The sequence below is a fragment of the Colletotrichum lupini genome, chromosome 5 (assembly GCF_023278565.1).
Source record: "Colletotrichum lupini chromosome 5, complete sequence".
Taxonomy (NCBI): domain Eukaryota; kingdom Fungi; phylum Ascomycota; class Sordariomycetes; order Glomerellales; family Glomerellaceae; genus Colletotrichum; species Colletotrichum lupini.
This window is the reverse complement of record NC_064678.1, coordinates 385,899-413,177: the sequence shown is the minus strand read 5'-3', so window position 1 is coordinate 413,177 and position 27,279 is coordinate 385,899. Positions and strand designations below refer to the sequence as shown.

Genomic DNA, 27,279 nt, shown 5'->3' with positions numbered 1-27,279 from the left:
CGCAAATGGACCCGAATGCCCGGATCGCATCAATAGGTAGTACCACATACGGCGTTTGTAAATCAAGCGAGCAACTGACATCAACCTGTGTTGAAGAACTCAGAAATGCAACTTGTCAAATGCAGTCTGCAAGATGGTTCGCAAAGCCCGACGGCGTTGAATTAGTCAATCCATTTCAACAAAGTCAGTTTTGAGAGGAAGAAGAAATCATAAAAAGGCTTCAGCATCGCGACTTGGCTCATCTCTTTTTCCTTCCAGATCATCACACTCACACAAGATCATCAATCATCAAGACTTCTAGTCTCATACAATCATCGACTCAACTCCCTTCGAATCTTTCCAATAACAACACCCGCCAACATGCCTATCACCAAGTACAAGGCCGCCGCCGTCACCTCCGAGCCCGGTGTAAGCCTCGATGCCATCTTCCTCCCTTTCCACTGATAACTGACTTTCCTAGTGGTTCGACCTTGAGGGTGGTGTTCAGAAGACCATCAACTTCATCAACGAGGCTGGCCAGGCCGGCTGCAAGCTTGTTGCCTTCCCCGAAGTTTGTAAGTGACCCCTCCTGGCCTCAAACTTCTTCAGCATGCTAATACCCCCACAGGGATCCCCGGTTACCCCTACTGGATGTGGAAGGTCACCTACCTTCAGTCCCTCCCCATGCTCAAGAAGTACCGCGAGAACTCCCTCCGCGTCGACTCTGAGGAGATGCGCCGTATCCGCCGCGCCGCCCGCGATAACCAGATCTTCGTCTCCATGGGCTTCGCCGAGCTTGACCATGCCACCCTCTACCTCGCCCAGGTCTTCATCGACCCCACCGGCGCTATCATCAACCACCGCCGCAAGATCAAACCCACCCACGTTGAGAAGCTCGTCTACGGTGATGGCTCCGGCGACACCTTCATGTCCGTCTCAGAGACCGAGATCGGCCGCGTCGGCCAGCTCAACTGCTGGGAGAACATGAACCCCTTCCTCAAGTCCCTCAACGTCTCCCAGGGCGAGCAGGTTCACGTCGCCGGATGGCCCATCTACCCCGGCGTCCAGCGCCAGGTGTCCCCTGACCCGGCCACCAACTACGCCGACACAGCCTCCGAGCTCGTCACCCCGGCCTATGCCATCGAGACCGGCACCTGGGTCCTCGCTCCCTTCCAGCGCCTCTCCGTCGAGGGTCTCAAGAAGAACACCCCCGAGGGCGTCGAGCCCGAGACCGACCCCTCCGACTACAACGGCCACGCCCGCATCTACAAGCCCGACGGCAGCCTGGCTGTCCCCAAGCCCGACAAGGACTTTGACGGTCTCATGTTCGTCGACATTGACCTCAACGAGACCCACCTCACCAAGGTCCTCGCCGATTTCGCCGGCCACTACATGCGCCCCGACCTCATCCGCCTCCTGGTCGACACCCGCCGCAAGGAGCTCGTCACCGAGGCCGACCCCCAGGGCGGCATCGCTTCCTATAGCACCTACCACCGCCTCGGCCTGGACCGCCCCCTGGACTCCAAGCCTGAGCTGCACGAGCGCGACGAGCAGGAGACTGCCAAGCGCATCTCCAAGGAGCCTGCCGCTAAGCCTGTCAAGAAGCTCTAAATGCTCTAGCTGGCTTTTAGCAGCAATCCGGGACTCTGAACATCAGTGCCCGCCTGTAAAAATCCCATTTGTAATATGAACAATGATTAGACTGTACATAGAAAATCTCATCTCGGGTCTTTTGGCCTTTTGAAATAAAGTCTACCTGTTGGTATCCCTATTACAGGGTAGTTAGTTCGAACCGTAGTTAACGAAGAGATTAATTAAACTATATAAATACCTACGTAGGTTTAAAAAGGAGGTTCTAACCGTAGGTTAGGCTAGCTATAATAATCGTAAATAGGGCCCTTAATTAGCTCTTATATAGTCGGCTATATACCGCGGTCGAATTAGACTTCTAATCTAATACTAACTTTCTCTTTTTTTTATTAATTTAACTACTATAGTTAGAGGTATAATTCGACCTCGGGCCCGTTTACTAAGTCGTTTCCTTTTCCCCCTTTTCTTTACTCTTTTTATATAACCTATCCCTCTATTCGTATAATAACTTTTTTATTATTTATAAATTATTTTAATCCCTTGTTTAGTACTATTTTTATAAAAGCGTCTGCGAGGTTATTTTTATTATTAATTTAATAAATCTTAAGTATTTTATACTTTTTATACGATTACCTAAGGGTTAAAATATTAATTATAAGCCTCTTTTCTTTTATCGTTCTTATTTTAACGAGGTATTTATATAGCGAGTAGGAATTAGTATAAATAACTATTAGAATAGGTAGAAGGCTAATTCGATTAGTAATCTTCTTTAGTATTATTAAAATTGCGTAAGAAAGGTTAACGCCGTTAACTATATTATAGACCTCTAATGCTAGTATATTTTTCGTTATTTACTTATTTTTAGTTAACGAGTAGTAGATTATATTATTATATATAGTAAATTCGCTCTTGCTTATATTCTCGTTAGTTAGGATAATAATATACCCTAATTACGAAGTAAGGTCGTTATTATTTATAAATAATTTATTAATAAAGACGTAGAGCTTACTAATCGTAAGGTTAATTAGGTAGTAAATAAGACCTCGATCGAGATTTATTTATTATTACTTAAGCTACTTATTAAGTACTTTAACGTTTTATTTAGTTAGATTTATAGCTTATACTACCTTAACGTAGTTAAAAGTTACTTCGGGTTAATAAATACTCGTAATATATACCCCTCGCGCGAGCTTAGCTTTATACTATTTCTTAATATTAATTATATTTAAATTAACGAGGTTAATTTTCTTACCCTATCCCTTTTATTAAAAAACGACGGTTTCCTTTTTAATTATAAGAATCCCGCTATTAAATACTAGGGGGGTATTTATTATAAAGACCTCTTTTAGCTTCGTTACGAAGCCCGCTTTCTAAAGCTCCTTATCCTCGTTTTTTATAAAGTTAATATTGGATAGGCTTAATATATCGTCGGTCTATATTCTGATAATCTTAAATTAGTTACCTTCGTACTCTGCGACTAGTAAGTACGGGTCGTACGTAGAGGTAACTATTAATAATTAATTAATATAAAAATAGTAGTAAGTAGCTTACTAATAGGTGCCTAATTCTGCGAGCTTATATAGTAGCTTAAGTACTTTAATAATCGTACTTTTTAAGTACTTACTAGCTATTTCTTTTAGTAAATGGGCTAGGATTTTCTTTATAAGCCCTATAACTAATTAGGTATAGGCCTAGGTAATATTACGGCTCTAAATCTCGTATCCCTTTTTCCGTAGCGATGCTATTAATATTATTATTAATCGTTAGCTATAGCGCTATATAGTAGGCGATTATATAAGTAGCGTCGCTTTTTTAACGTTACTATACCCCTAAATTACGTATCTAGACTTCTCGTACGGCTAAGGTATTTCTTTCTTTTTAATCTTACGAACTATTCGTAATTTAAATATATAGAGGTTTATATATTTTTCTAAGTTATATAGGATAAATCGATAGACCTCTCGATTACGAAGAGTATTTATTTCGATAAGATTTAATCTTTTATACGGCTTTTTAGTAATTATAATTACGCCTTCTTTACGTAGTTTAACCGCTAGTTTAAAATCGGCTTTTTTTTTTACTATATAAAAGGTATTAATTACCTCGTTATTAGTAATGAATTACTACGTTAGGGCTTGCCGTTATAGTCTTTTATAACGTCTTATTAGTAGTATTAGTACCCTTTTAGTAATTTCCTCTTCCTCGTTATTTATTAATATTACTACGACGATTTTATTAAAGATAATTTCTTATGCCTCTACTACGGGTTATATAGTTTTCCCTAGCTCTTTTTTTTTTTATAAGTTAGAAATTACCTCGTTAGGATCTATATAGTACGGTCTAACTACCGTAATTAATACTTCGAGTAGCTAGTTATAATCTCTTATAACTATATAAGAGCGCTCGTTAATAGAAATTAACTTATATAGCCTAGCTTATTATTAAGTAATTTCGCGCTATACTTTTATATCCGAATTTAGTAATATATTTAAATTATCCTTTATATCGGGCCTATTATATATAGTAATTATCTCTTTAACTTACTTTTTTATACTTACCTCGCGTAGTACTTATATTATTATTTTAACTACTCGGGCTCGTTATTTTACGCTAAGCGACGGTAGCGAGGCTAAGGTTATTCTTAAATATACTCTAAATATTAATAGTATTAATATAAGTCCGTTAGGCCCCATAGTATCGTTATAGTATTTAAGTACTATCTAGAGGCATTCGTCGTTAATAGAATCCGGATTTTCCTTTTTAATAATTCTAAACGCCCTTTTTAACTACTAATATACCCTTTTTACCTTTTTAATACTATAGTGCGCTTTAATAAATATAACCTTTAGCTATATACCGTAAGCCGTTATATTATCCCTAAATTCTATTAACTTAAAGCTAGTACTAGTATCGGTTTTAATACTATCTAGCGGTCCCTAGTATATATTAATCTAGCTTTTTCGTAAGGCTAACTATACTATTTTTATTTATAAATCCTAGAGGAATTGCCCTATTTAGAAAGATATAGCTACGTCGATTATATATAGTACTAGCTAACTATTTAAATAGAAGATATTAACAATAATTTCCTAGTTAAAATTAAGCTTATTACGTAATTTAAACTTAAATTTACGTAGGCTCTGCGTATTTATTTAGTATTAGTAATATACTTTTATTAACTACTTTAGCGCCCCTATTTTAATATTATTATTACCTAATTACTTTAGGAAGTTATATAGCCTCGTAACCGATAGGTACCCGAATCTTTAATATAGTTTTCTAAGCTTACTTTCCGTTAAGTAATTAATTAACTTCGTATTATTAGTAAGCTTTATAAACGTATACCCCTATCGTCGTTCGACTATCTCGAAGTACTTATTACTAGAGATTTTATTCTTCGTATTATTAAATATAATACTTAGTTGATTTATATCCTTTAGATATAAGAGAAATAGGGTATTAATAAGTAAAATATAAAAAGTTATTGTTCCGAAGTGCGTTTTTACTTTTATTATACTTAGGGCGACGATTTCCTTACTTAGGTTAAAACTAATTTTTATAATACCCGCCGTTAATATACTAAGCGTTATTAGCGCGATTTTTTATAGTGCCTAGAATTACCCTTTTTTTTTAGTTAACTATTACAATACCCTAGTATTTAGGATAATTTTATAGAAATTGTTTAGGCCGTACTTTTCGCTCGTATAGAATGCTTATATAAGCTTAGTATTCGAGGGATCTAAGTAATATAAAAAGGACCCCTCTAGCTACCCCTAGATTTATTTAATACTATATTCCTTTTTTTCAATATTAAAAGAGATAACGTTTTTTCTTTAATCGTTAAGAGAATGGGCTTTAGCCCTATTAGATTCGCCCTTTTAGCCTCCTTTATATTCGTTATTTAAGGGACTTTCTCTTACTATTTATAAATAAAAGCCTATTTATTAAGAGCTTCTGCTACCCTCTATTCGTTTAGCCTCGTATATTTTCTAAAGGCTAACGGTGTAAAAAAAGAGTAGTTAATATCGTCGATTTCGTTATAATCTAATTCGTTAATATAGAGGGTAAGATCTTCTTTATTTTCCGAATCTCTTATAGGGGGTATATACTTTAGGCCGCTACTTTAGTTACCGTTACTAAGTTCCGTACCCCTAGATTTACCCTAATATATAATAAGAAATTAGTTAAACCGACGAGGGCTAGTTTTACTATTTATTACCCTCGACTTTTTATATTATTCGTACGATTTAATACGCTCTTTTTCGGAGTAGTTACTTAACTAATATCTATCCTTTTTATAAATATAATATTACCTCTTTTATTACCCTGCCCGTAAGTTAAATCTTTACCTATTTAACGAATCTAGGCCTCTTTATTAGCGATTACCGTATTTAGCCTCTTTTCTTTTTTTATTATACGTTCGATCGACTTAATATTATTAATAAGGGCCGTTATACGCTTAGAGGTAGGTTTAGTACGGTATTCTTATTTTAATATTAAAGCTAAATCTTAGCCTCGAGTAGAGCGTCTTGTAGTTTTTAAGTAACTAGTATAAGGTTATTTTTGCTTTTAGTATACGCTAGACTACGATATAGAGATATCCGACTTTTTACTTATTTATCCCCTTGTTTAGTTAGGTTTTCGCTAGCTTATTAATTTAATTAATAAGCTCTTTAAAAATCTTTACTCGCAATTTACCCTTTATTATCCTAGCTATAAATATAAAAAAATCGCTCGTAACTTAAATAGGAGCTCTAGGTTCTTATCGTAGGTCTTGAAACGGCTTTAGATTGCGTTAATTATATTAAAAAAGTCGTTTCGATCGAGATTACGTACTACTTCGTAATAATAATTAGAGGCTTTGCTTATGAGTACGATATTAATTACTAAATAATATTAGTATTCCCTAATTCCGACCTTTTTATAATAATTATAAAATATCGTTAGGGTTTTTTATAAGACCTTATATTTCCCTCTAGAGTATAATTTTTCTTTTAAGAAGATCTTTTTAAGGTCTATAAATTGCCTCGTATTTATTATTAGATTTTTAGTATTTATATACGATCCCTACGTCGCTACGTATTATTAATAACTTCGGGTCGTTTATTTCTTTTTTTATTAACCGATCGGTACTAAATTTCGCGTTAGTAACGGTAACGAGTTATAGATCAAAATAGGTAGAATTATTAATTATTATACTTCTAGTACTATATTTTGCCCTAGTATATCTTTTTACGACGATAGATTTTTATTAATAATTATAGGTAGGAAATCTAGGTCGTTTACCCTTTTTTTAAATTCGTTAAAGCGATTATACGCTCTATTAACCTATACTTAGTTCTATAATACGAATTCCTCTTTTATAATTATCGCTATTAGTATTTTATATAGCTCTTGCGATTATAATTACGTTAGTAATACCCCTCGCTTATAAAGGAATTTATTAACTACTTTTATAATTCTTAGGCTTACGCTTACGAACTATTTATTTAGTTAGTAACTAAGGTCGTTTATAATCTTATAAAATAGGGGTTACTTCTATAGCCCCTTTTTTTTATAGACTTTAGTTAAATAGATTAATACTATGTTAATTTGCTCGCCGTTAGGCTAATTTATAATTCTATATATCTACGTTCCTTAATAATCCGGGTTAATATTTACTTATTTATAAGGGATTAGGATTCTATTTAGGATCGGGTTTTATCCTTTTTTTTTTATCCTAACTCGCTAAGGGTCGTGCTCTAGCTTATGCCCGTATTAGCGGTTATTAGCGTATTTAATTTTAACGGGGATATACTTAATCCGCGCGCTAGTTATAATAAATCCGTGCTTTTATTACCTAACGAATTTATTAGGGTTTAGGAAATTCCTACTTCTTTTTACCGTCTTATTATTACTCTCGTTTTTATTATTTTTAACGATTATTACTGCCCTTTTAGATCGCTAGCTATTATACTTATTAAGATCTTCTTTTTTATTTAATATAAAAGGGTAGGTTTTAATAGTTCTTTTTTATAATAATAGCGGTAGACGTTTATATTACTATAAAAAGATATAGTAATTAGTCTTAGGATCTTTATTAGTTACCGATTTTCGTTATTTTATATATTTCTAGCTTTTTAAGCCTCGTATTTTTTATAATTTCTAAATAGTTTCTTTTTTTAACTTACTTTTTTTAGGGCGGTATTTTATAAGAATAGTTAAAAGTAAATACTAAGTAGCTCGTAAAAGAGCTATATAAGTTATTAAGAACCGTATAGGCCGTTAAGTATAGTTAATAAAGTTAAGCCCTCTTTTTTATAAAATTATAAATTTTAAGGACTTACTAAAAATACTTACTTATTACTCGTACGCGGTAGGGTTAGATATTTTAAAGATCTTATTTTTTACGGCCTCTCGGTACCCTATTTTATATTTTTAGGTAGTCTTTTTTATAGCTTAATTATAATTTAATAATTATTACTTACTAATAATCCCTTTTATTATTTAGTTAATTTTTCGAAATTAGTAATTTTATACCGGGAGCTAATATAAAAAAAAGCCCTTTAGCGGCCCTTTAGAGGATTCTTTTTTTTTTCTTTAAATCCTCGTTTTTTTAGCCTTTTCTTAGGTTAATAATAACTTTAGCGGGAGGTCGTAGGACTACTTTAGGGTAGCTACTTTTTTCTTAAGTTAATTTCTAAGATCCGTAATACTCTTAACTCGATATTATTAGGACCTTTAAATCCACTCTTCCCTTATTAAACCGTTCCTTATATTATATTTTTAAATAATACCCGGGGGGTAGTTAAGGGGGCTATAAAGAGGTCGTTTAGATCGTAAGCTTAAAGTTATACTTATAAGATCCTCGTAGTAATAGACTTTTTTATATACTATAAATCTCTTAATTTAATAACTCCTATAGGGTTACTTTTACCGCTAAGTAAGAATATTTATATTTAGAGATCCCCTTTTTCGATCGCGTAGTACTCTTTTATATTATATTATTAAGCTCGTTTATTATGCTAATTAATTAGGTAGGTAGTCGTTACGTAAGTATTTCCTTTTTTTAATTTAATTAGTTAATTTTTAATTACGGGCCGGCTATAGAAAAGTCGTTTAGTAAAAAAACTACTCGGGGCGATAGTAAAAGGTTAATTATTTAAGCGGTTTTATTAATTAACGTAGTTTAATATAATAGACGTCGACTTTTTATAAGTAATAAAGGGCTATAATTATTTAATTTTATATAGTATTTGAAAATTGCCTCTTTTTTTGTTTATTTTTATAAAGTTAATTAGTACGAATCTCTTATCCTATGCGGTATTAAGAGGTCGTTTTTTTTATGTAACGAAATACTTTACTAATCTATAATAATAGAATTTAATTACTAATTAGTATTAGTATCCTTATTATAGGGTAGTTAGTTTAAACTATAGTTAACGAAGAGATTAATTGAATTATATAAATATTTACGTAGGTATAAAAAGGAGGTTCTAACCGTAGGTTAGGCTAGCTATAATAATTGTAAATAGGGCCCCTAATTGGCCCCTGCGCAGTCGGCTGTATGCCGCGGTCGAATTGGACTTCTAATCCGATACTACTACTAGTGCATATTGTAGTTGCGCGTCCCTAAGCGTGTTATAAACTCTATATTCTATTTGATAAAGATGTATTCTTAGTTCGCTCTACCCTGTCTTTGCTCTTACTCTAGAACTCACACACTCTCTCCATTGAAGCGAGCAAGTTTCCCGGCCCCATATTACGTCTTGGAGATGATCGGTCCACTTTAGGCGGCGCGGGGTTTGAAACTGAGGGGCAAACTTTTTGTCTCCGTTGCATTCTGCTGCCATTCTATGGCGCCAAAATATCCGTGCTCAAGCGCTTTTGACTAAGAGGACGGAAACATCTCGTAAAGTTTCCGAATTTACCTATGTTGTATTAAAGCATCAAAAGCATCACAGTGATACCACTGCGGGTATTCACGTCTCTGCTACCAATCGAACCGCCTCACATGATCACAATGTTGGCAAAGATCGTGCTACCATGGTTCTTCATGACCATCTCCTTGATCTACCTATGGTTGACCATCTTCAAACTCGCCATCACCGGTGACGTCAAGACCCTGTCGAGTTGGTCCGCACTCAAAGAGGCCTGGTTCGGCGAGTTCTGGAAATTCATGGGCCCCAAAGCCAAAGCCAGCGCAGAGGACAAAGTCTTGCCGCTCCTTGAGGGCCGAATTCGTGACGGGCGGGTCTCCGAAAGAGGCACCAGCAAGCCTATCGAAGGTGTTGTCCTCGAAATCGGAGCCGGCAGTGGGATGTGGACCGAGTCGCTCGCCACCGTCGTCCGGTCCGCCAAGGCCGAGTCCCGTGCAGCTCCGACCAAGATCTACGGCGTCGAGCCGAACCCGGTTTCTGCTGCATCGCTGAAACGACGTGTCGAAGAGGTCGGCTTAAAAGGAACCTACCAGGTTGTGCCGGTGGGCATTGAGGATTTGCAGAATGAGTCGGCTTGGGGCGGACGGATCGAGCCCGGTAGCGTCGACTGCATCATGACTGTCCAGTGCCTCTGCAGCATTCCGGAGCCGGAGAAGAACATACAGCTGCTTTACAACTACTTGAAGAAGGGCGGCCGATGGTACGTCTTTGAGCATGTCAAGGCGGAGCAAGGGCTGTTTATCCCATTTTTTCAACGTGAGAAACCTTCCTACACCTTCGGACATGCATCATACTGACATTGTTTCCCAGAATTCACAAATATCTTTTGGGGGCACATGATGGGTTCTTGTCAATTGTGCCGAGCCACTGGGCAGACCTTGAGGCAGGTTGGCTCATGGAGCGAGGTGGACTTGGCCCAACCGCCGGATGAGTCAAGCAGCGATGTGATCCCCCATGTTGTGGGAGTCCTCACCAAATAGTTGGTTACTTCAGGTTTTAAACGTACGGCTTGAGATGGGAGGTTTGGAAAAGATGAACAATAGCCTTGTCAATTACAACACTACGTGATGCTCTTGCATACTTAGCCTGCGTACTTGATCGTGCATGCAACGATATAGTTTTTGGAGTACTGTTTAAGATCTCATGCTTCTACCAGTAAGCTCGTACTATTTATAGCATCTCCAGGCGGTCCGAAGGATGGCCTTACTCGGCATCTGGTAGCCCGACAAGCTTGAGACCCAATGACCACAGCCTCTCAGCTTTCTCCTGGTCGTACGCCCACGTAGCGTATCCCGAGCCAGCATCACCAGTTGCGGGATCCCATGCACCAATGATTTGGCAGTCCTCAAGATACTTACCACCCCGGCCCTCCAAGTCCTTGCTGACCGTCGCCCACACAGTAGTCGCGGCTCCCTGCTCAGCGCTCTTCCAATGCTTGGCGAGGGCCTCATTCCTCCCCCATGCCTCCTTCAGTTCGACAGGGACATGTTGCTGAAGACCGCTCAAGATGCCCCCTGGGTGGAGACTGAAGGCATGGAGGTGTTGAGATCCATATCGGCGTTCCACCTCGTTGGCCATCCATACAAGAGCAGTCTTGCTCTGGCCATAAGCCTTCCAGGGGTCGTAGTTTCCAGTCCAATTAAAATTGTCAAATTGGACCTCGCAGGCTCTATGCAAGCTTGAAGAGACGTTGACTAGCCGCGAAGGGAATTCTGGAGTCGAGGAGGCAACAAGAATAGGTTTGAGGAGTTGAAAGAAGAGGAAGTGGGCGACATAGTTGGTGCCAAACTGGGTCTCGAACCCATCGGAAGTCTTGCCCTCAGGTGTCGCCATAACACCCGCGTTGTTGATGAGGATGTTCAAGATCTTGCTCTTTGTCGCGAAGTCTGCGGCGCAGGCCCTGACGCTCGTGAGATCATTCAGGTCAAGCGTCAAGAGATGGACTCGGTCGTTCTGGGACATGTCGCCCAAGGCAGCTTTCGCCTTGGCGGGATTGCGAACCGCCAGGTACAATGTTGCACCTGTCACCAACAGCGCACGCGCCGTCTCAACTCCTAGGCCGGAGGAACAGCCAGTGATGAGGACAACCTTGTCAGAGAGCTTGTCTTCAACACCCTCGTCTTTGATGATTTGAAGGGCTGTAGGACGAGCATCCCCAGGACCTTGAGGAGAAAGATGGGAAGAGGCGTACTTTGAAGACATGATGTAAAAGTGGGAGACTGACCAGCCGCTTGTTGGGAATTTGAAGTGTATAGAGATGTAAAGTATAATGAGGTGTGATATGCTTTCAAATCCCACCAGGTTATGTCAAATCGACCGACCTGACCCTTTATACTCGATTCTCAGACATACAAAAAGCCACCAGCGCGCAGGCAACATGACCTCTCTCGGAATTAACGTTCGTAAGTCCAGAAGTATCCTATCCATCCGCCGTCGATTTGGCTAAGCATGCATCTCATTACCGTATCCCCGCGTCGCCGCATTGCGCCTCCCTCCACTCACTAGTCAACGTGCGGCATGCGGCCGCATTGCCCGCGCTGGAATATCCAGCCGGGAACTCCAGACTCTCACCCCATTCAGTTCATAAGTGGTCTCTTTTCAGATACTTTAGGTAGATTTTGTTTCCAATTATACTGTGTCCTTTTCGATTGAATGTTTGGTTCCAACCTTCCTTGCTACCTACTAGAGGCTCTGGGCCTCTAGCGAACTCAGTCATCGCAGGCGGCCGCGTCGGCCGCATTATCGGTCCCCAGCCGATGTTGGAACAAGACGACAACAACAGGTTGCTTGGATCATCAGCACGCATGAAACTACTATACATGCTCCTACCAATCAAACATTCTATTTGAACCGATACTTGTTTATCTCATTCTTCTATCGGTTTACAATTTGCAAAAATGGTAGGCTTCATTACGTCCGTTTGACGAAAAACCATGGCTTCCCTAAACCCCCTTCTTGTCCGGAAACCATAGTGGGGCTCTATATGATGAGGAGGCCAGGAATGAAGCGTACATGATGGCGCAGGACTTCATGCCTTAGGATATTGCTGTGCAGATTCCTTTACGTTGATAGACCACCTCATAGCAGCATCATTTTCTTCGGGTTTGGGGTTTTCTAATATTACTGTCGGATTGGAAGTCCAATTCGACCGCGGCATACAGCCGACTGCGCAGGGGCCAATTGGGGGCCCTATTTACGATTATCGTAGCCAGCCTAACCTACGGTTAGAACCTCCTTTTTATACTTACGTAAATATTTATATAGTTTAATTAATCTCTTTGTTAATTACGGTTCGAACTAACTACCCTATAATAGGGATACTAATATTAATTAGTAATTAAATTCTATTATTATAGATTAGTAAGGTATCTTACTACGTAAAAAAGACGACTTCTTAATACCGTATAGGATAGGAGATTCGTACTAATTAACTTTATAAAAATAAACGAAAAAAGAGGCGATTCTTAAATACTATACGGAATTAAGTAATCGTAGCCCTTTATTACTTACGAGAGGTCGACGTTTATTACGTTAAACTACGTTAATTAATAGAACTACTTAAGTAACTAGCCTTTTACCGTCGCCCCGAGTAGCTTTTTTACTAAACGACTTTTCTATAGCCGGCCCGCGATTAGAAATTAAATAAATAATAAAAAGGATCGCTAGTAAGCGATAATTACCTAACCGTAATTAAGTTACGAAAAAGACTACCTAAAAGATATAAAATAGGGTACTAAGAGGCCGTAAAAAATAAGATCTTTAAAGTATTTAACCTTACTACGTATAAGTAATAAGTAAGTATTTTTAATAATTTCCTCGAAATATACGATTTTATAAAAAGGAGGGCTTAACTTCGTTAACCATACTTAATAGCCTATACGGTTCTTAATAGCTTATATAGCTCTTTTATAAGCCGCCCGGCGTTTATTTTTAACTATTCTTACGGAATACCGCCCTAGAAGAGGTAGGTCGAGGAAGGAAGCTATTTAGAGATTATAGAGAGTACGAGGCTTAGGAAGCTAGAAGTATACGGGATAGCGGAAATCGGTAACTAATAAAGATCCTAAGACTAATTACTATATCTTTTTATAATAATATAAACGTCTACCGCTACTATTATTAAAAAGAACTACTAAAACCTACCCTTTTTTATTAAATAAAAAGGAGGATCTTAGTAAGTACGATAGCTAGCGATCTAAAAAGGTAATAATAATTACTAAAAATAATAAAAACGAGAGTAGTAGCGAGACGGCGAGAGGAAGCGGGAATTTCCTAAACTTTAATAAATTCGTCGGATAGTAAAAGTACGGATTTATTATAACTAGCGCGCAAATTAAATATATCCTCGTTAAGATTAAATACGCTAGCGATTACTAATACGGGTATAAGCTAAAGCATAACCCTTAGCGAGTTAAAGTAAAAAAGAAGAAGATAAAACCCGATCCTAAATAGAATCTTAATCCTTTATAAGTAAGTAAATATTAACCTAGACTATTAGGGGACGTAGATATATAGAATCGCAGATTAGCTTAATAATAAGTAAATAGACGCGGTATTAATCTATTTAATTAAAGTCTATAAGAAAAAGGGGCTATAGGGGCAACCCCTATTTTACGAGATTATAAACGACCTTAGCTACTAGCTAAACGAATAGTTCGCGAGCGCAAGCCTAGGAATTATAAAAGTAGTTAATAAATTCCTTTACGGGCGAGGGGTATTACTAGCGTAATTATAATTGCGAGAGCTATACGAAATACTAATAATAATAATTATAAAAACGGAATTCGTACTATAGAACTAGGCATAGGTCGATAGAGCGTATAATCGCTTTAACGAATTTAAAAAAAGGGTAAACGACCTAGATTTCCTCTTTATAATTACTAACGGAAATCTATCGTTATAAAAGGATATACCGGGGTAAAATATAGTATTAGAAGTACGATAATTAATAATTCTGCCTATTTCGATCTATAACTTATTACCGCTACTAATATAAAATTCGGCGCCAATTAGTTAATAAAAAAGGAGGTAAACGACCTAAAGTTATTAATAATACGTAGCGACGTAGGGTTCGTATATAAATACTAAAAATCTAGCGGCAAATACGAGGCAATTTATAAACCTTAAAAAGATCTTCTTAAAAAAGAAATTGTACTCTAGGGGGAAGTATAAGGTCTTATAAGAAACCTTAACGATATTTTATAATTATTATAAAAAAGTCGGAATTAGGGAACACTAGTACTATTCGGTAATTAATATCGTACTCGTAAATAAAGCCTCTAATTATTATTACGAAGCGGTACGTAATCTCGATCGAAACGACTTTCTTAGTATAATTAACGTAATCCGAAGCTACTTTAAGACTTACGATAAAAACCTAGAGCTCCTATTTAAGCTACGAGCGATTTTTTTTATATTTATAACTAAGATAATAGAGGGCAAATTATAAGTAGAGATCCTTAAAGAGCTTATTAATCGAATCGATAAGCTAGCGAAAACCTAGCTAAATAAGGGGATAAACGAGCAGAAAGTCGGATATCTTTATACCGCAGTCTAGTATATATTAAAAATAAAAATCACCCTATACTAAGTACTTAAAGACTACGAGACGCTCTGCTCGAGACTAAGATCTAGCTTTAATATTAAGGCGAGAATGCCGCGCTAAACCTATTTCTAAGTATATAACGGCCCTTATTAATAATATTAGGTCGATCGAACGTATAATAAAAAAAAAAAAGAGGCTAAATATAATAATCGCTAATAAAGAGGCCCAGATTCGTTAAATAGGTAGAGATTTAACTTATAGGTAGGGTAATAGAAAAGGTAATACTATATTTATAAAAAGGATAGATATTAGTTAAGTAACTACTCTAAAGAAGAGCGTATTAAATCGTACGAATAGTATAAAAAGTTGAGGGTAATAAATAATAAAACTAGCCCTCTTTAGTTTAACTAATTCCTCGTTATATATAAGGGCAGATCCGGGGGTACGGAACCTAGTAACGGTAGCTAAAGTAGCGGCCTAAAGTATATACCCTCTATAAAAGATTTAAAAAATAAAAAAGATCTTACCCCCTATATTAACAAATTAGATTATAACGAAATTAACGATATTAACTACTCTTTTTTCGCCCCGTTAGCCTCTAGAAGATATACGAGGCTAAACGAATAGAGGGTAATAAAAGCTCTTAATAAGTAAGCTTTTATTTACGGATAGTAAAAGAAGGTCCCTTAGATAACGGATATAAAGGCGGCTAAAAAGGCGAATCTAATAGGGCCGAAGCCTATTCTCTTAATAATTAAAGAGAAGACGCTATCTCTCTCGATATTTAAAAAAAAGGAACATAGTACTAAGTAAATCTAGGGGTAGCTAGAGGGGTCCTTTTTATACTACTTAGATCCCTCGAATACTAAGCTTATATAGGCATTTTATACGAATAAAAAGTACGGCCTAGACGATTTTTATAAAGTTATCCTAGACACTAGGGCATCGTAATAGTTAACTAGAGGAAAAGGGTAATTCTAAGCGTTATAAAAGATTACGTTAGTAATACTTAATACGTTAATAGTAAGTATTACGAAGATTAGTTTCGGCCTAAGTAAGGAAATCGTCACCCTAGGTATAATAAAAATAAAAACATACTTCGGAACGATAACTTTCTATATTTTACCTATTAATACCCCATTTCTCTTATATTTAAAAGACATAGATCGACTAGGTATTATATTCGATAATACGAAGAATAGAATCTTTAGTAATAAGCACTTCGAAATAGTCGAACGATAATAGGGGCATGTGTTTATAAAGCTTACTAATAATACGAAGTTAATTAATTACCTAACGGAAAGTAAGCTTAGAAAATTATACCGGAGATTCGGGTACCCGTTAGTTACGAGGCTATATAACCTCTTAAAGTAATTAAGTAATAATAATATTAAAATAGGGGCGCTAGAGTAGTTAACGAAAGTATATTATTAATACTAAATAAATACGCAGAGCCTACGCAGATTTAAATTCAAATTACGTAATAAGCTTAACTTTAACTAGGAAATAGTTATCGATATTTTCTATTTAAATAGTTAGTTAGTACTATATATAATCGACGTAGCTATATCTTTCTAAGTAGGGCAATTCCTCTAGGATTTATAAGCAAAGATAGTATAAGTAGCCCTATAAAAAAGCTAGATCGATATATACTAAGGACCGCTAGATAATATTAGAACCGACGCTAGCACTAGCTTTAAGTTAGTAAAATTCAAGGACAATGCGACGGCCTACGGTATATAACTAAAAGTCGTACCTATTAAAGCGTACTATAGTATTAAAAAGGTAAAAAGGGTATATTAGTAGTTAAAAAGGGCGTTTAGAATTATTAAAGAGGAAAATCCGGATTCTACCGATAACGAATGCCTCTAGATAGTACTTAAATACTATAACGACACTATGGGGCCTAACGGACTTATATTAACGCTATTAGTATTTAGAGTATATTTAAGAACGACCTTAGCCTCGCTACTATTACTAAGTATAAGCTAATGAGCCTAAGTAGTTAAAAAAATAATGCGGGTACTATATAAAATAAGCGTAAAAAAGTAAGTTAACGAGGTAATTACTACGCACAATAGGCCCGATATAGGGGATAATCTAGATATGCTACTAAATTCGGATATATAAGTATAGTACGAAATCACTTAATAATAGGCTAGGCTATATAAGTTAATTTCCGTTAACGAGCGCTCTTATATAATTATAAGAGATCGTAACTAGCTACTTAAAGTATTAATTACGGTAGTTAGACCGTACTATATAGATCCTAACGAGGTAATTTCTAACCTATAAGAAGAAAAAGAGCTAGGGGAAACTATATAACCCGCGGTAGAGGCATAGGAAATTATCCTTAACGAAATCGTCGTAGTAATACTAATAAACGACGAGGAAGAGGAAATTGCTAAAAGGGTACTAATACTACTAGCAAGACGTCGTAAAAAACTACGATAGCAAGCCCTAACGCAGTAATTTATTACTAATAACGAGGTAATTAATACCTTTTATATAGTAAAAGAGAAAGCCGATTTCGAGCTAGCGGTTAAACTACGTAAGGAAGGCGTAATTATAATTACTAAAAAGCCGTATAAGGGATTAGATCTTATTAAAACAAATACTCTTTGCGATCGAGGGGTCTATCGATTTATCCTATACGACCTAAAAAAATATATAAACCTCCGTATATTTAAATTACGAATAGTTCGTAAGATTAAAGGGAAAGGAACATCCTAGCCGTACGAGAAGTCTAAATACGTAATTTAGGGGTACGGCGACGTCGAAAAGGTAACGCTACTTATATAATTGCCTATTATATAGCGCTATAGCTAACGATTAATAATAGTACTAATAGTATCGCTATAGAAGAAGGGATACGAGATTTAGAGCCGTAATATTACCTAGGCCTATACCTAATCGGCCACAGGGCTTATAAAGAAAATCCTAGCCTATTTACTAAAAGAAATAGCTAGTAAGTACTTAGAAAGCACGATTATTAAAGTACTTAAGCTACTATATAGGCTCGCAGAATTAGGCACTTATTAATAGGCTACTTATTACGATTTTTATATTAATTAATTATTAATAGTTACCCCTACGTACGACCCGTGCTTACTAATCGCAGAGCACGAAGGCGACTAATTTAAAATCGTTAGAATATAAACCGACGATATATTAGGCCTATCCAATATTAACTTTATAAAAAAGGAGGATAAGGAGCTCTAAAAAGCGGGCTTCGTAGTAAAACTAAAAGAGGTCCTTATAATAAACACCCCCCTAGTATTTAATAGCGGGATTTTTATAATTAAAAAGGAAACCGTCGTCTTTTAATAAAAAGGGTAGGGCGAGAAGATTAACCTCGTCGATCTAAACGTAACTAACGTTAAAAAGTAGTATAAGGCTAAGCTCGCGCAAGGGGTATATATTACGAGTATTTATTAACCTAAAGTAATTTTTAACTACGCTAAAGTAGCATAAGTTATAAATCTAACTAAATAAAACGTCGAGGTACTTAATAAGCGGCTTAAGTAGTAGTAAACGAATCTCGATCGAGGTCTTATTTATTACCTAATTAACCTTGCGATTAGTAAGCTCTACGTCTTTGTTAATAGGTTATTTATAAATAATAACGACCTTACTTCGTAATTAGGGTATATTATTATTATAGCTAACGAGAGTATAAGCGAGAGCGAATTTACTATATATAGTAATATAATCTACTACTTATTAATTAAAAATAAGTAAGTAACGAGAAGTATATTAGCGTCGGAGGTTTATAATATAGTTAATAACGTTAACCTCTCCTACGCGATTTTAACGACGCTAAAGAAAATTACTAATTAAATTAGCCTTTTATTTATTCTAACGGTTATTTATACCGATTCCTACTCGCTATACGAATACCTCGTTAAATTAAGAACGATAAAGGAAAAGAGGCTTATAATTAATATTATAGCCCTTAAGTAATCGTATAAAAGGCGCGAGATACTCGAGATCTGTTAGATTAATAATAAAAATAACCTCGCAAACGCTTTTATAAAAGTAGTACTAAATAAGGGATTAGAGTAATTCGTAAGTAATAAAAAAGTTATTATACGAATAGAGGGATAAGTTATATAAAAAGAGTAGAGAAAAGGGGGAAAAGGAGACGACTTAGTAAACGGGCCTAAGGTCGAATTATACCTCTAACTATAGTAATTAAATTAATAAAAAAAAGAGAAAGTTAATATCGGATTAGAAATCTAATTCGACCGCGGCATATAGCCGACTATATAGGGGCTAATTAGGGGCCTTATTTACGATTATCGTAGCTAGCTTAACTTATAGTTAGAACCTCTTTTTTATACCTACGCAAATATTTATATAGTTTAATTAATCTCTTCGTTAACTACGGTTCGAACTAACTACCCTATAATAGGGATACTAACAATTACTTGAAGTTTAAATTCTAGACTATCGCACATCACCCCTATGGATCAACACATTTCGAACATAGAAGCAATCCTGATCATTCCTATGCTAGATATGCTACAATTTTGATGTCATCTCCCCCGATACCCGAGCACTGTGATGCTACTGCTTGATGGAGGCAAAAGATCTAATGGTGTCAATAATACAATGTTCGAAATCCGCGTACTTCATGCCCAGAATCTCGACGCTGCGTGTGGTGTTCGTTTGGTAAACCTCCTTGGGCAGTTCTAGACAGCGGTCAGTGATCATTGAATAAGTTGCAATCAAAGTTTCCACGTACCACCGCCCTTAGTGCCTTTGGAAGGCAAAGCTGACTTGTATTCCGGGAAGAGCTTTTGGATGATTTCAATAATCTCACGGTTTGAGCAGTAGCCGTTCGTGATAAAGAAGCGTTTGTTGCCAGCCTCCTTCTTCTCCATGGCCGCTACATGAGCAAATGCCACATCTCGTACATCGGCGAAGATGGGGTTCTGTGATACACACTCGAGTCAGCCGAAGTGCGTCGAAGTAATCGGAGTTACGGCAGGGAAGATGGACTGACCTGAGTGGGAGGAATTCCCTTTTTCGCCGCGCCAAGAATGAAGCTGCGGATAAATTGGTTTGAGGTGTTGAGGGCATCAAGGGAAGCCAGGCTCTGCACAGCAGGACCAAAGACGAGGGGTGGTAAGATTGTGGAAATGGAAAACGCAGGAGACTCGGCCTCGAGGAAGTCCCAAGCTGCCTTTTCAGCAAACTTCTTGCTTGCTGTATACTTGTCAGATACATAGCAATTATCAAGTGCCGCATTCAGCGCGATCTCGAGACAGTAGGGGTCAACTCACCAGAGTAACCAGCGCCAGCGCTCTGCAACGCCTGTTCCATCGTGATGGGGTTCCAGTCACTCTCGTCATAAGTGTGACCGGGCCATAGCCCCTTGGAAATGTCCATCATGGAACCGAAGGATGACGTGATGATCACGCGCTTAACCGACGAGGCATTTTGCTTGATAGCTTGGAGGATACCGGTTGTTCCGTTGATAGCGGGATCAAGGAGGTCCGCCTTGATGTCCGTCACGTTGAAGTGAAAGGGACTTGCAGTATGAATGACCGCCTCAAATGGTGGGTCAGATTTGACGGCATCGGTGAATGCATCGCTCTTAGCCACATCGGGAACAATGGCGAAGGACAATTTGTCGGCTCCGATTTCAGGATATGACTGCTTGATAGCGTCTGCTTTGGCTTGGTTGCGGACGCTTGTGACCACAGAGTGTCTACATGGATGCTTTTAGTTGAGACCAGCATATGCTTTTGATTCGCGAATTGGAATGTCTCCTACCCGCGTTCAAGAAGAAGCTTCAGAATATGCGTAGCAATGAAGCCACTGCCTCCGGTAAGAAGAACTCTGGTCATTTTTTGAGAAGGTTGGATATGTGAAATTGCCAAGGAGGTGGCTCAGTCTTGACGAATAGAAAATCAAAAATGCGACCACGTAGGTTCTAACAATGTGTATCTTGTCCAGTAATACAGTCAATTTTTACTACGGAATAATTGATTATTAAATATGTGAAATTGACAGATACGTGTGAGCCAACTCTAGTTGCAAGTATTTTTTGTTGTTAACGGACTTAACATCATTACGTCAGTCTTCTAGACGGAGTGTACGGACATAGGAACAAGTATGTCTCGCAGTGTCGCTGACATGGCCGTGCTTCCTTGCCCGCTAAGAAAGTAACTGCTTGCCTTATGGACCCGGAAATGGTACAGAAACAGCTTTCACTCCACAATGACTCTCCGTGTCCCTGGCTGTAGCTCCTGAATGGCCTTACCCGGCAGTTAAACCGGTTCATATCGTTCCCGAAACCGAGCTGACGGATCCGGTCCCGGGCTTGGATATTAGCATTACAGGCTACTACAGACAGCCACGTACGCGTATCTGCCCAATCAAAATCCGAGCCATACACATCATCGTCTATCCGAATACCTTCATAGCGTCTCTCTCTCTCTCTCTCTCTCTCTCTCTCTCTCTCTCTCTCTCTCTCCCTCCCTCCTCTCTCGCTTATTTTCAAGTCGTGATATATCCCGGCTGATGGAATGCCGGCGTGCCCTGGCAAGGTGGTGAAGACGGCTAGAGTGGAGGAGGAACAGACCTTCTCGAAAGAAAGAGAAGACGCACAAGAGGAAAGAAGAGCGGCTTGTTTCCGCGCTGGTGTCTGCTCAGCTAAGGAATCGGGCCGCAGCTTGACTCAAGCCCCCTTGCCCTTGACTTATAGTCTTGGTTTTTGCTATCGTAATCCAACATGCAGCAATTACAGACGTCAGCTGGCTGCATCGCGGCTCAAGGTTCGTCCGTACAGACTGGTTTATCAGTGGAGAGACCCGCGAGGTGCAGTAGAAGCAATCAAGACTGTCTTCTTCGGTAGAGGCAAGAGAGGCAAGCAAAAAAGCAGTAGAAATGTTAAAAAGAAACCAAATTCTCTTCTCCGTTCATTCTTTAGCAAGCACACTCGATTCACTTGTCATCATTCAAAGATCGACACGGCTTCACTCTCCCCATGATGCGTTCTTTCGTTGCAGGTATCATCACGCTCGTCTGCCTCTCACTCGTTTCAGCGTCATGCATCGAAACAGGCAATACGTCAAATAGTCTACCGATTGTAGACTTAGGCTACGAGCTTCATCAAGCTCTCAACTTCGATGTAAGTAAAACCTTGTGTTTGAAGGGCAATTGCCCCAAATGCAATGACACTTGATTTTGCCATCCTTGAAAAGCTCACCCATCACAGACCTTGAGTGAAGCATACAACTTTTCCAACATTCGATATGGAGCCCCACCAATTGGAGATCTTCGATTCGCTGCCCCGTTAACTCCTGCAACGAACAGGTCTATCGTGCAGAAGGGTGAAGAGGCCCGAATCTGCCCACAGGCCCTCCCGGAATGGACGCCGAGCCTGATCGAACAAGCATACCAATACCTATTCGGTCCTAACATCTCCATATCTGCTAGTCAGCTCCTCGACTCGAGAGCTAGCGAAGACTGTCTGTTTCTTGACGTGGTGGCCCCGAAGAAGATTTTTGATGCTGTCAGGTCCAATGAGACTGCTACTAGAGCACCCGTAAGTAGAACATCTTGTGATCCATGCGATTCCCCTGTCGTCAAAGAAACTAAGATTCCTGAGCTGACACTGGCTACTCAAACAGGTTTTCGTATGGATCTACGGCGGTGGCTACGACGTTGGCTCCAAGGCTGGACTAAACAGCGGTTCGCCTGCTGGTCTCTTAAGACAAGGCAACCACGATTTTGTCTATGTGGCTCTCAACTACCGCCTTGGTGCCTTTGGTTTCCTCAGCGGCCCAGAATTTACATCCCAGGGAGGCGTTGCCAATGCTGGACTCCTCGACCAGAGGCTTGCGCTGGAGTGGATTCAACAAAACATTCACCTTTTCGGCGGAGACCCGGCTCGTGTGACTCTTGCAGGAGAGTCCGCTGGAGGAGGTTCGATCGTATTCCAGACAACTGTGAGTCAAGGAAAAGTGATTTGAGGGGGTGAAAGAGGCTAATACGGAAATCCCGGAGGCTTTCGGCGGCTCCCAGGGCTCCGTTCCCTTCCAACAGATTATCCCGCAGTCCCCAGCGATCCTCCCATCTCCGCCAGCCCAGAACCAGGACGATATCTTTGCCGAATTCCTATCGCGTTTAAACGTCAGCACTCTAGCCGAAGCTAGGCAGCTTCCTGCTGCCTCTGTGATTGCAGCCAACAGCGATCAGGTCTTTGCAGGCCGCCTGGGAAGCTTCACTTTCAGCCCGGTAGTTGACGGCACCTTTGTCCCGGCCGAGCCTGCAGTCTTGATCTCGGAGGGGAAGTTCGATACCAAAGTCAAAGTCATGGCTGGCTCAAACACCAACGATGGTCTCTTCTTCGGTTCCTTCGACATCACAGACGACGCTGGCTACCACGAATGGATGTCCGTCACCCTTCCCGGAGCCAGCGCTGACTCGATCGATTACATGGCAACGGAGCTGTACCCGCCCATTCTCAATGGCTCCTATGGATACACGGACCACATCGCTCGTACTTCCCTCACCATGCAGGACTTGCTTTTCCGGTGCAATGGTCTTGCTCTCGTGAGAGCGCTGAATGGCACGACTCATCAGTACGAGTTTGGTGTATACCCAGCCATGCACGCCGATGATGTTGCATACACCTTTTCCGATAACGGGGTTGGTATGTCTAGTCCAGAGACTGCGATCGCCTTGCAGCGATACATGACCAGCTTCACTCTAAGCGGAAATCCCCATGGACAGGAAATCGCGGAGTTCCCGCTGTATGGACAGAATAAGGACGTTTTACTTTTGAACACCACTGGCCAATATGTCAGCCGGTATGACAGCTTTACAAACGACCGTTGCATTGGGCGCGACAGAATTATTGCGTCTCTTGCAGCTTAAACATACCATAGCTCTCACATAACCCTTCTTTCATTGCGGATGGAGGTAAGGACACTTCAAAGTGAGTCACGTAAGATTCGGCGTAGTCACTTCCGGTCTAAGGTGTTTCTACACCTCGCAGAACGAGGATTAGGTAGTAACATTTCCGGGAAATCATGCTTTTTACTCGTAGCTGTCCTCTCCGTCACATTATATCCCTAGGATCATACTCTCGGCCGTTCTTCGTCATAAGTCATGTGAAACGCCGTCGTCTTCCTGATAGCCCGCCGATCCTCCACCTCCTCGCTCGGAGTCCTCACACGCCTTTCGTCGGCGGCTGTAGGTAGGATGTACTCCTCGCTCGTATCGTCCCCAACTTTTGGTCTGGCATGCACGCTCGTCAGATGAATCCCGTTCTTCTCTTCGCGGCCTTGGTATGGGTGCCAGTCGTTGCGGCTCGTACCGGCGTGGATGAAGTTGCTGTTGTTCGTTCGCGGCGCGGAGCCTGTGTTGTAGCTGCCGGCAGACGACCCTTTCTTGGTCGCGAAGTATGTTGGGAAGAGGTAGGTCAAGGGTAGACGGCACATTGGCAGGCAGGCGCAGATGATGGCGACGTTATCTTCGACGACTGTCCAGAGCGTGGAGGCAATGTCGACTGCGTCAATATGTAAGCATATGTTTGAAGTCATATGGAGTCTTTTTGTTACTTACAAGTGGTGTCTGGGCTTGTGGTGGAAAAGTTCAGCGTCGTCATACGTAAGATGCTCGTGATCGTGACGAAAAGGCCCAGAGCAAAGACAATCATGAGCAGCCTCTTCTGGTTGAGAGGGAGTTTCGACTGCCACAGAACGTGCTGCGGCAATGCCATGATGAGGATATCGGTAGCGATAGAGAATCCCGCATTCGCATACCAGTTCATAGTAAGCGAGATACAAGTGCCCGGAATAGTCTTGTCCCAAGCTCTCGGAATAGGGGTACACTGCCATATCGAAGAGGCCGATGTCGCTACCATGTAGGCCAGGATGATGCTGAGTAGCGTGTAGCAAAGAATCCTGAAGTACCGCTGGACGAATATGCGAAGATATAGGAGTAATATCGATGCCTTTGTGAGATTGATGGTGATCTTGTAGAAGATCTGTGCAACGTAGAACAACTATCAACAGTCAGACTGATGTTACATGATACCTCACTTCAACCAAGCGGCATGAGATGTTCCTGGCTACATACCTGCAAAGTCATGACCTTATTAGGTTTAGACAGGTTTCTAATGTGCTGGCCGAACCCATACTCGCAGGAGATCATCATCAATATCGATACAGTCAGGCAGCAGATCTTGGGAGCGTCAGCGAACAAAATGGTACCGAGTTTCTTGTAGAGTAGACTCACGAACGAGAACAGGATGGTCCAGTCGTCCCAACCAAGGCCGGATCTCATCTTGATCCTCGACCAAAACCGGATGCCCACGAAGATGGGCGTAAGTACGAAGAAGACAATGGCCGGCACCTGCACCATGAGCGCATTGCTCTCGCCGGGAATGTTCCCCTCGACCATGGCGAATATGCAGTGATTGATGTTGAAGCCGTAGGAGATCAAACTGGTCCGATGAGGTTGTGGGCCCCGAGAGGCCAACGGTCTGTGGGCAAGACACCAGAACAGTGGAAGATGGCAGACGCAGATCGAGGGAGAATCCAATAAGCTGGGACGACTGGGTCCCCACGAACGGTTATATGTCCATTCCCAGGCCTGTCTTGTGCAGAATTTGTGGCTTTAGACTAGGGAGAACCCGTCCGTCCAAGTCCGAAGGGTTCAGTAACCTTTCCGTGGTAGAAAAGGAAAGGCGGGGATTTCATTGGGCAGTCAAAAAGTATGTGAACAGGAAGAGACAACGGCCCCCCGCGTATGTCTCCCGCCAGGCACAAGTCTGCAACTCCCTCTCTTGCCCGCCCTTGCATCGAAACCGAGAAGGAGGGTGGCGTGAAACGGGCGTGACAGTCTGCAGACTACTGCAGTACTTGAAGGAGTAGTCAACCGTTGGCCACTATGCGTCTCCGTTCCTAAGAAAGGAGGGTGGATAGCCAACCATGAGGTTCGCCGAGGGACGAACGCGGGTTTGGGGGCCAGGTGAAGGAAGACCAGGGCTGCGGGTACATGTAGACAGAAAACGGCCGGTAGACTAGATTACCGATCGCGAGACGACCAAAGAGAAACGAACTCTATATCCTTGCAGTTTTCCGCAGGTCGAGGGACAAGGAGAGTGATCACCAAAGGGTGAATGAATGGGTCGTTGCATCCGCCATCCTTTGTGGTCGTCGCCAGGATCAAATTCTGGACCGTCCCCAATGTCTTCCACACAAAACGTTCGATTCTGGAGCAGTGTTGGTTTCGGTAGAATGAACAGGCAGTTGCTGAGGAAAACGTTTGTGGTTCTCAGATCAATGTCCAGTGGAAGTTTGCTGATGTTTTGATCTGGCTCTATGCCCTGGACTTACGTATGCTATACCGACCAGGCGGAAGCTTGAAGAGATTGACCATTGATGGTCCTCGACATAAAGGCCTGCATGAAAGAGAACAGCTTCGAGAGCCCAAAAGACATGTCCGACGAACATGTACCTGACCGGGATCATCCAGGCACCCTCATCTTTGTCACTCTTTTGCCTTTCCATCTTTACACATTGAGGAAGAGGTCTAGACATGGGCATCGGACAGCGATACCATTTAGGTTAGGCTCTACCGTACTTGAAGGACGGACAGTGTGCCCACAGCCCGGGTGTTGTTGACGATTTTTGGGAAATGAGGTGCAAGTGATTCTGTACCAGTGGTCCTAAACGGAGTACAGGATTTCACATGTCGAAGGAATCGATTCCGTTGCTTTCTTTTTCCTCGTCAAAATCTTCAACATCCACCAGATCCATGTTCAGACGTTCTGTCGGATGAGGAGACGGGGCGTGGAGGGTTTATGGGGTTCTGTAGCGGATTCCGGTGGTCCTCTTCGCATAAGCTGAATGGCTTTTCCCCTTGTTGGTCCGACAAAATCAGCTCACTCATCAGAGGCTTTTCGTGCTAATAATCTTTGTTGGAGCTCGTCATGAGGCTACGCCACTATTGACTTGTACCACGTATAAGAAACGCCGCAGTCCGGCTGTTGGCGTCGACTAGATCCTTCGATGGGCACTTCGGAATGTTACTTGCCATTGAGTTCTCGTTGTGGCTTGCAGTTCATCTTGGGTAAACTGAAGTTGCATGCAACCATCACACAGGTTCGTTTAAAGTTCCCTGCCCATCCGTAGCATCCGGAGGCCCGTCTGTGCGCCCTGGGGCCCGTCGTTCTTTGGGCCCTAATGTCACCACACCACTACAATATCGTCCGCCTTGTGG

At 40.5% G+C, this 27,279-nt stretch overlaps 7 protein-coding genes across 7 annotated transcripts; 4 read left to right on the top strand and 3 right to left on the bottom strand.

The window, feature by feature from the left end:
• Nucleotides 1-360: 360 nt before the first annotated feature.
• On the top strand, nucleotides 361-1,590 carry CLUP02_09548 (cyanide hydratase; the record flags this gene model as incomplete). Its single annotated transcript, XM_049288526.1, has 3 exons — nucleotides 361-408; nucleotides 461-554; nucleotides 608-1,590. The coding sequence occupies 3 exons, from the start codon at nucleotides 361-363 to the stop codon at nucleotides 1,588-1,590; spliced, it is 1,125 nt and encodes a 374-aa protein (XP_049145670.1).
• A 7,981-nt stretch (nucleotides 1,591-9,571) lies between these two features.
• Nucleotides 9,572-10,556, top strand: CLUP02_09547 (uncharacterized protein; the record flags this gene model as incomplete). Its single annotated transcript, XM_049288525.1, has 3 exons — nucleotides 9,572-10,244; nucleotides 10,299-10,467; nucleotides 10,532-10,556. 3 exons carry the CDS (start codon nucleotides 9,572-9,574, stop codon nucleotides 10,554-10,556), a joined length of 867 nt encoding a protein of 288 aa, XP_049145669.1.
• A 135-nt stretch (nucleotides 10,557-10,691) lies between these two features.
• Nucleotides 10,692-11,690, bottom strand: CLUP02_09546 (oxidoreductase; the record flags this gene model as incomplete). The annotated part of the gene is made up of 1 exon (XM_049288524.1): nucleotides 10,692-11,690. One exon carries the CDS (start codon nucleotides 11,688-11,690, stop codon nucleotides 10,692-10,694), a length of 999 nt encoding a protein of 332 aa, XP_049145668.1.
• A 4,354-nt stretch (nucleotides 11,691-16,044) lies between these two features.
• Nucleotides 16,045-16,275, top strand: CLUP02_09545 (uncharacterized protein; the record flags this gene model as incomplete). Its single annotated transcript, XM_049288523.1, has 1 exon — nucleotides 16,045-16,275. A coding segment is annotated over one exon (231 nt), but the record flags the coding sequence as incomplete, so codon positions are not given.
• Nucleotides 16,276-19,602: 3,327 nt separating this feature from the next.
• Nucleotides 19,603-20,888, bottom strand: CLUP02_09544 (NAD dependent epimerase/dehydratase; the record flags this gene model as incomplete). The annotated part of the gene is made up of 5 exons (XM_049288522.1): nucleotides 19,603-19,727; nucleotides 19,781-19,970; nucleotides 20,042-20,244; nucleotides 20,322-20,749; nucleotides 20,815-20,888. The coding sequence occupies 5 exons, from the start codon at nucleotides 20,886-20,888 to the stop codon at nucleotides 19,603-19,605; spliced, it is 1,020 nt and encodes a 339-aa protein (XP_049145666.1).
• A 1,142-nt stretch (nucleotides 20,889-22,030) lies between these two features.
• CLUP02_09543 (acetylcholinesterase) lies at nucleotides 22,031-23,925 on the top strand (the record flags this gene model as incomplete). Its single annotated transcript, XM_049288521.1, has 4 exons — nucleotides 22,031-22,174; nucleotides 22,262-22,591; nucleotides 22,677-22,994; nucleotides 23,053-23,925. 4 exons carry the CDS (start codon nucleotides 22,031-22,033, stop codon nucleotides 23,923-23,925), a joined length of 1,665 nt encoding a protein of 554 aa, XP_049145665.1.
• Nucleotides 23,926-24,128: 203 nt separating this feature from the next.
• On the bottom strand, nucleotides 24,129-25,455 carry CLUP02_09542 (uncharacterized protein; the record flags this gene model as incomplete). Its single annotated transcript, XM_049288520.1, has 3 exons — nucleotides 24,129-24,559; nucleotides 24,616-25,057; nucleotides 25,132-25,455. 3 exons carry the CDS (start codon nucleotides 25,453-25,455, stop codon nucleotides 24,129-24,131), a joined length of 1,197 nt encoding a protein of 398 aa, XP_049145664.1.
• Nucleotides 25,456-27,279: the final 1,824 nt, after the last annotated feature.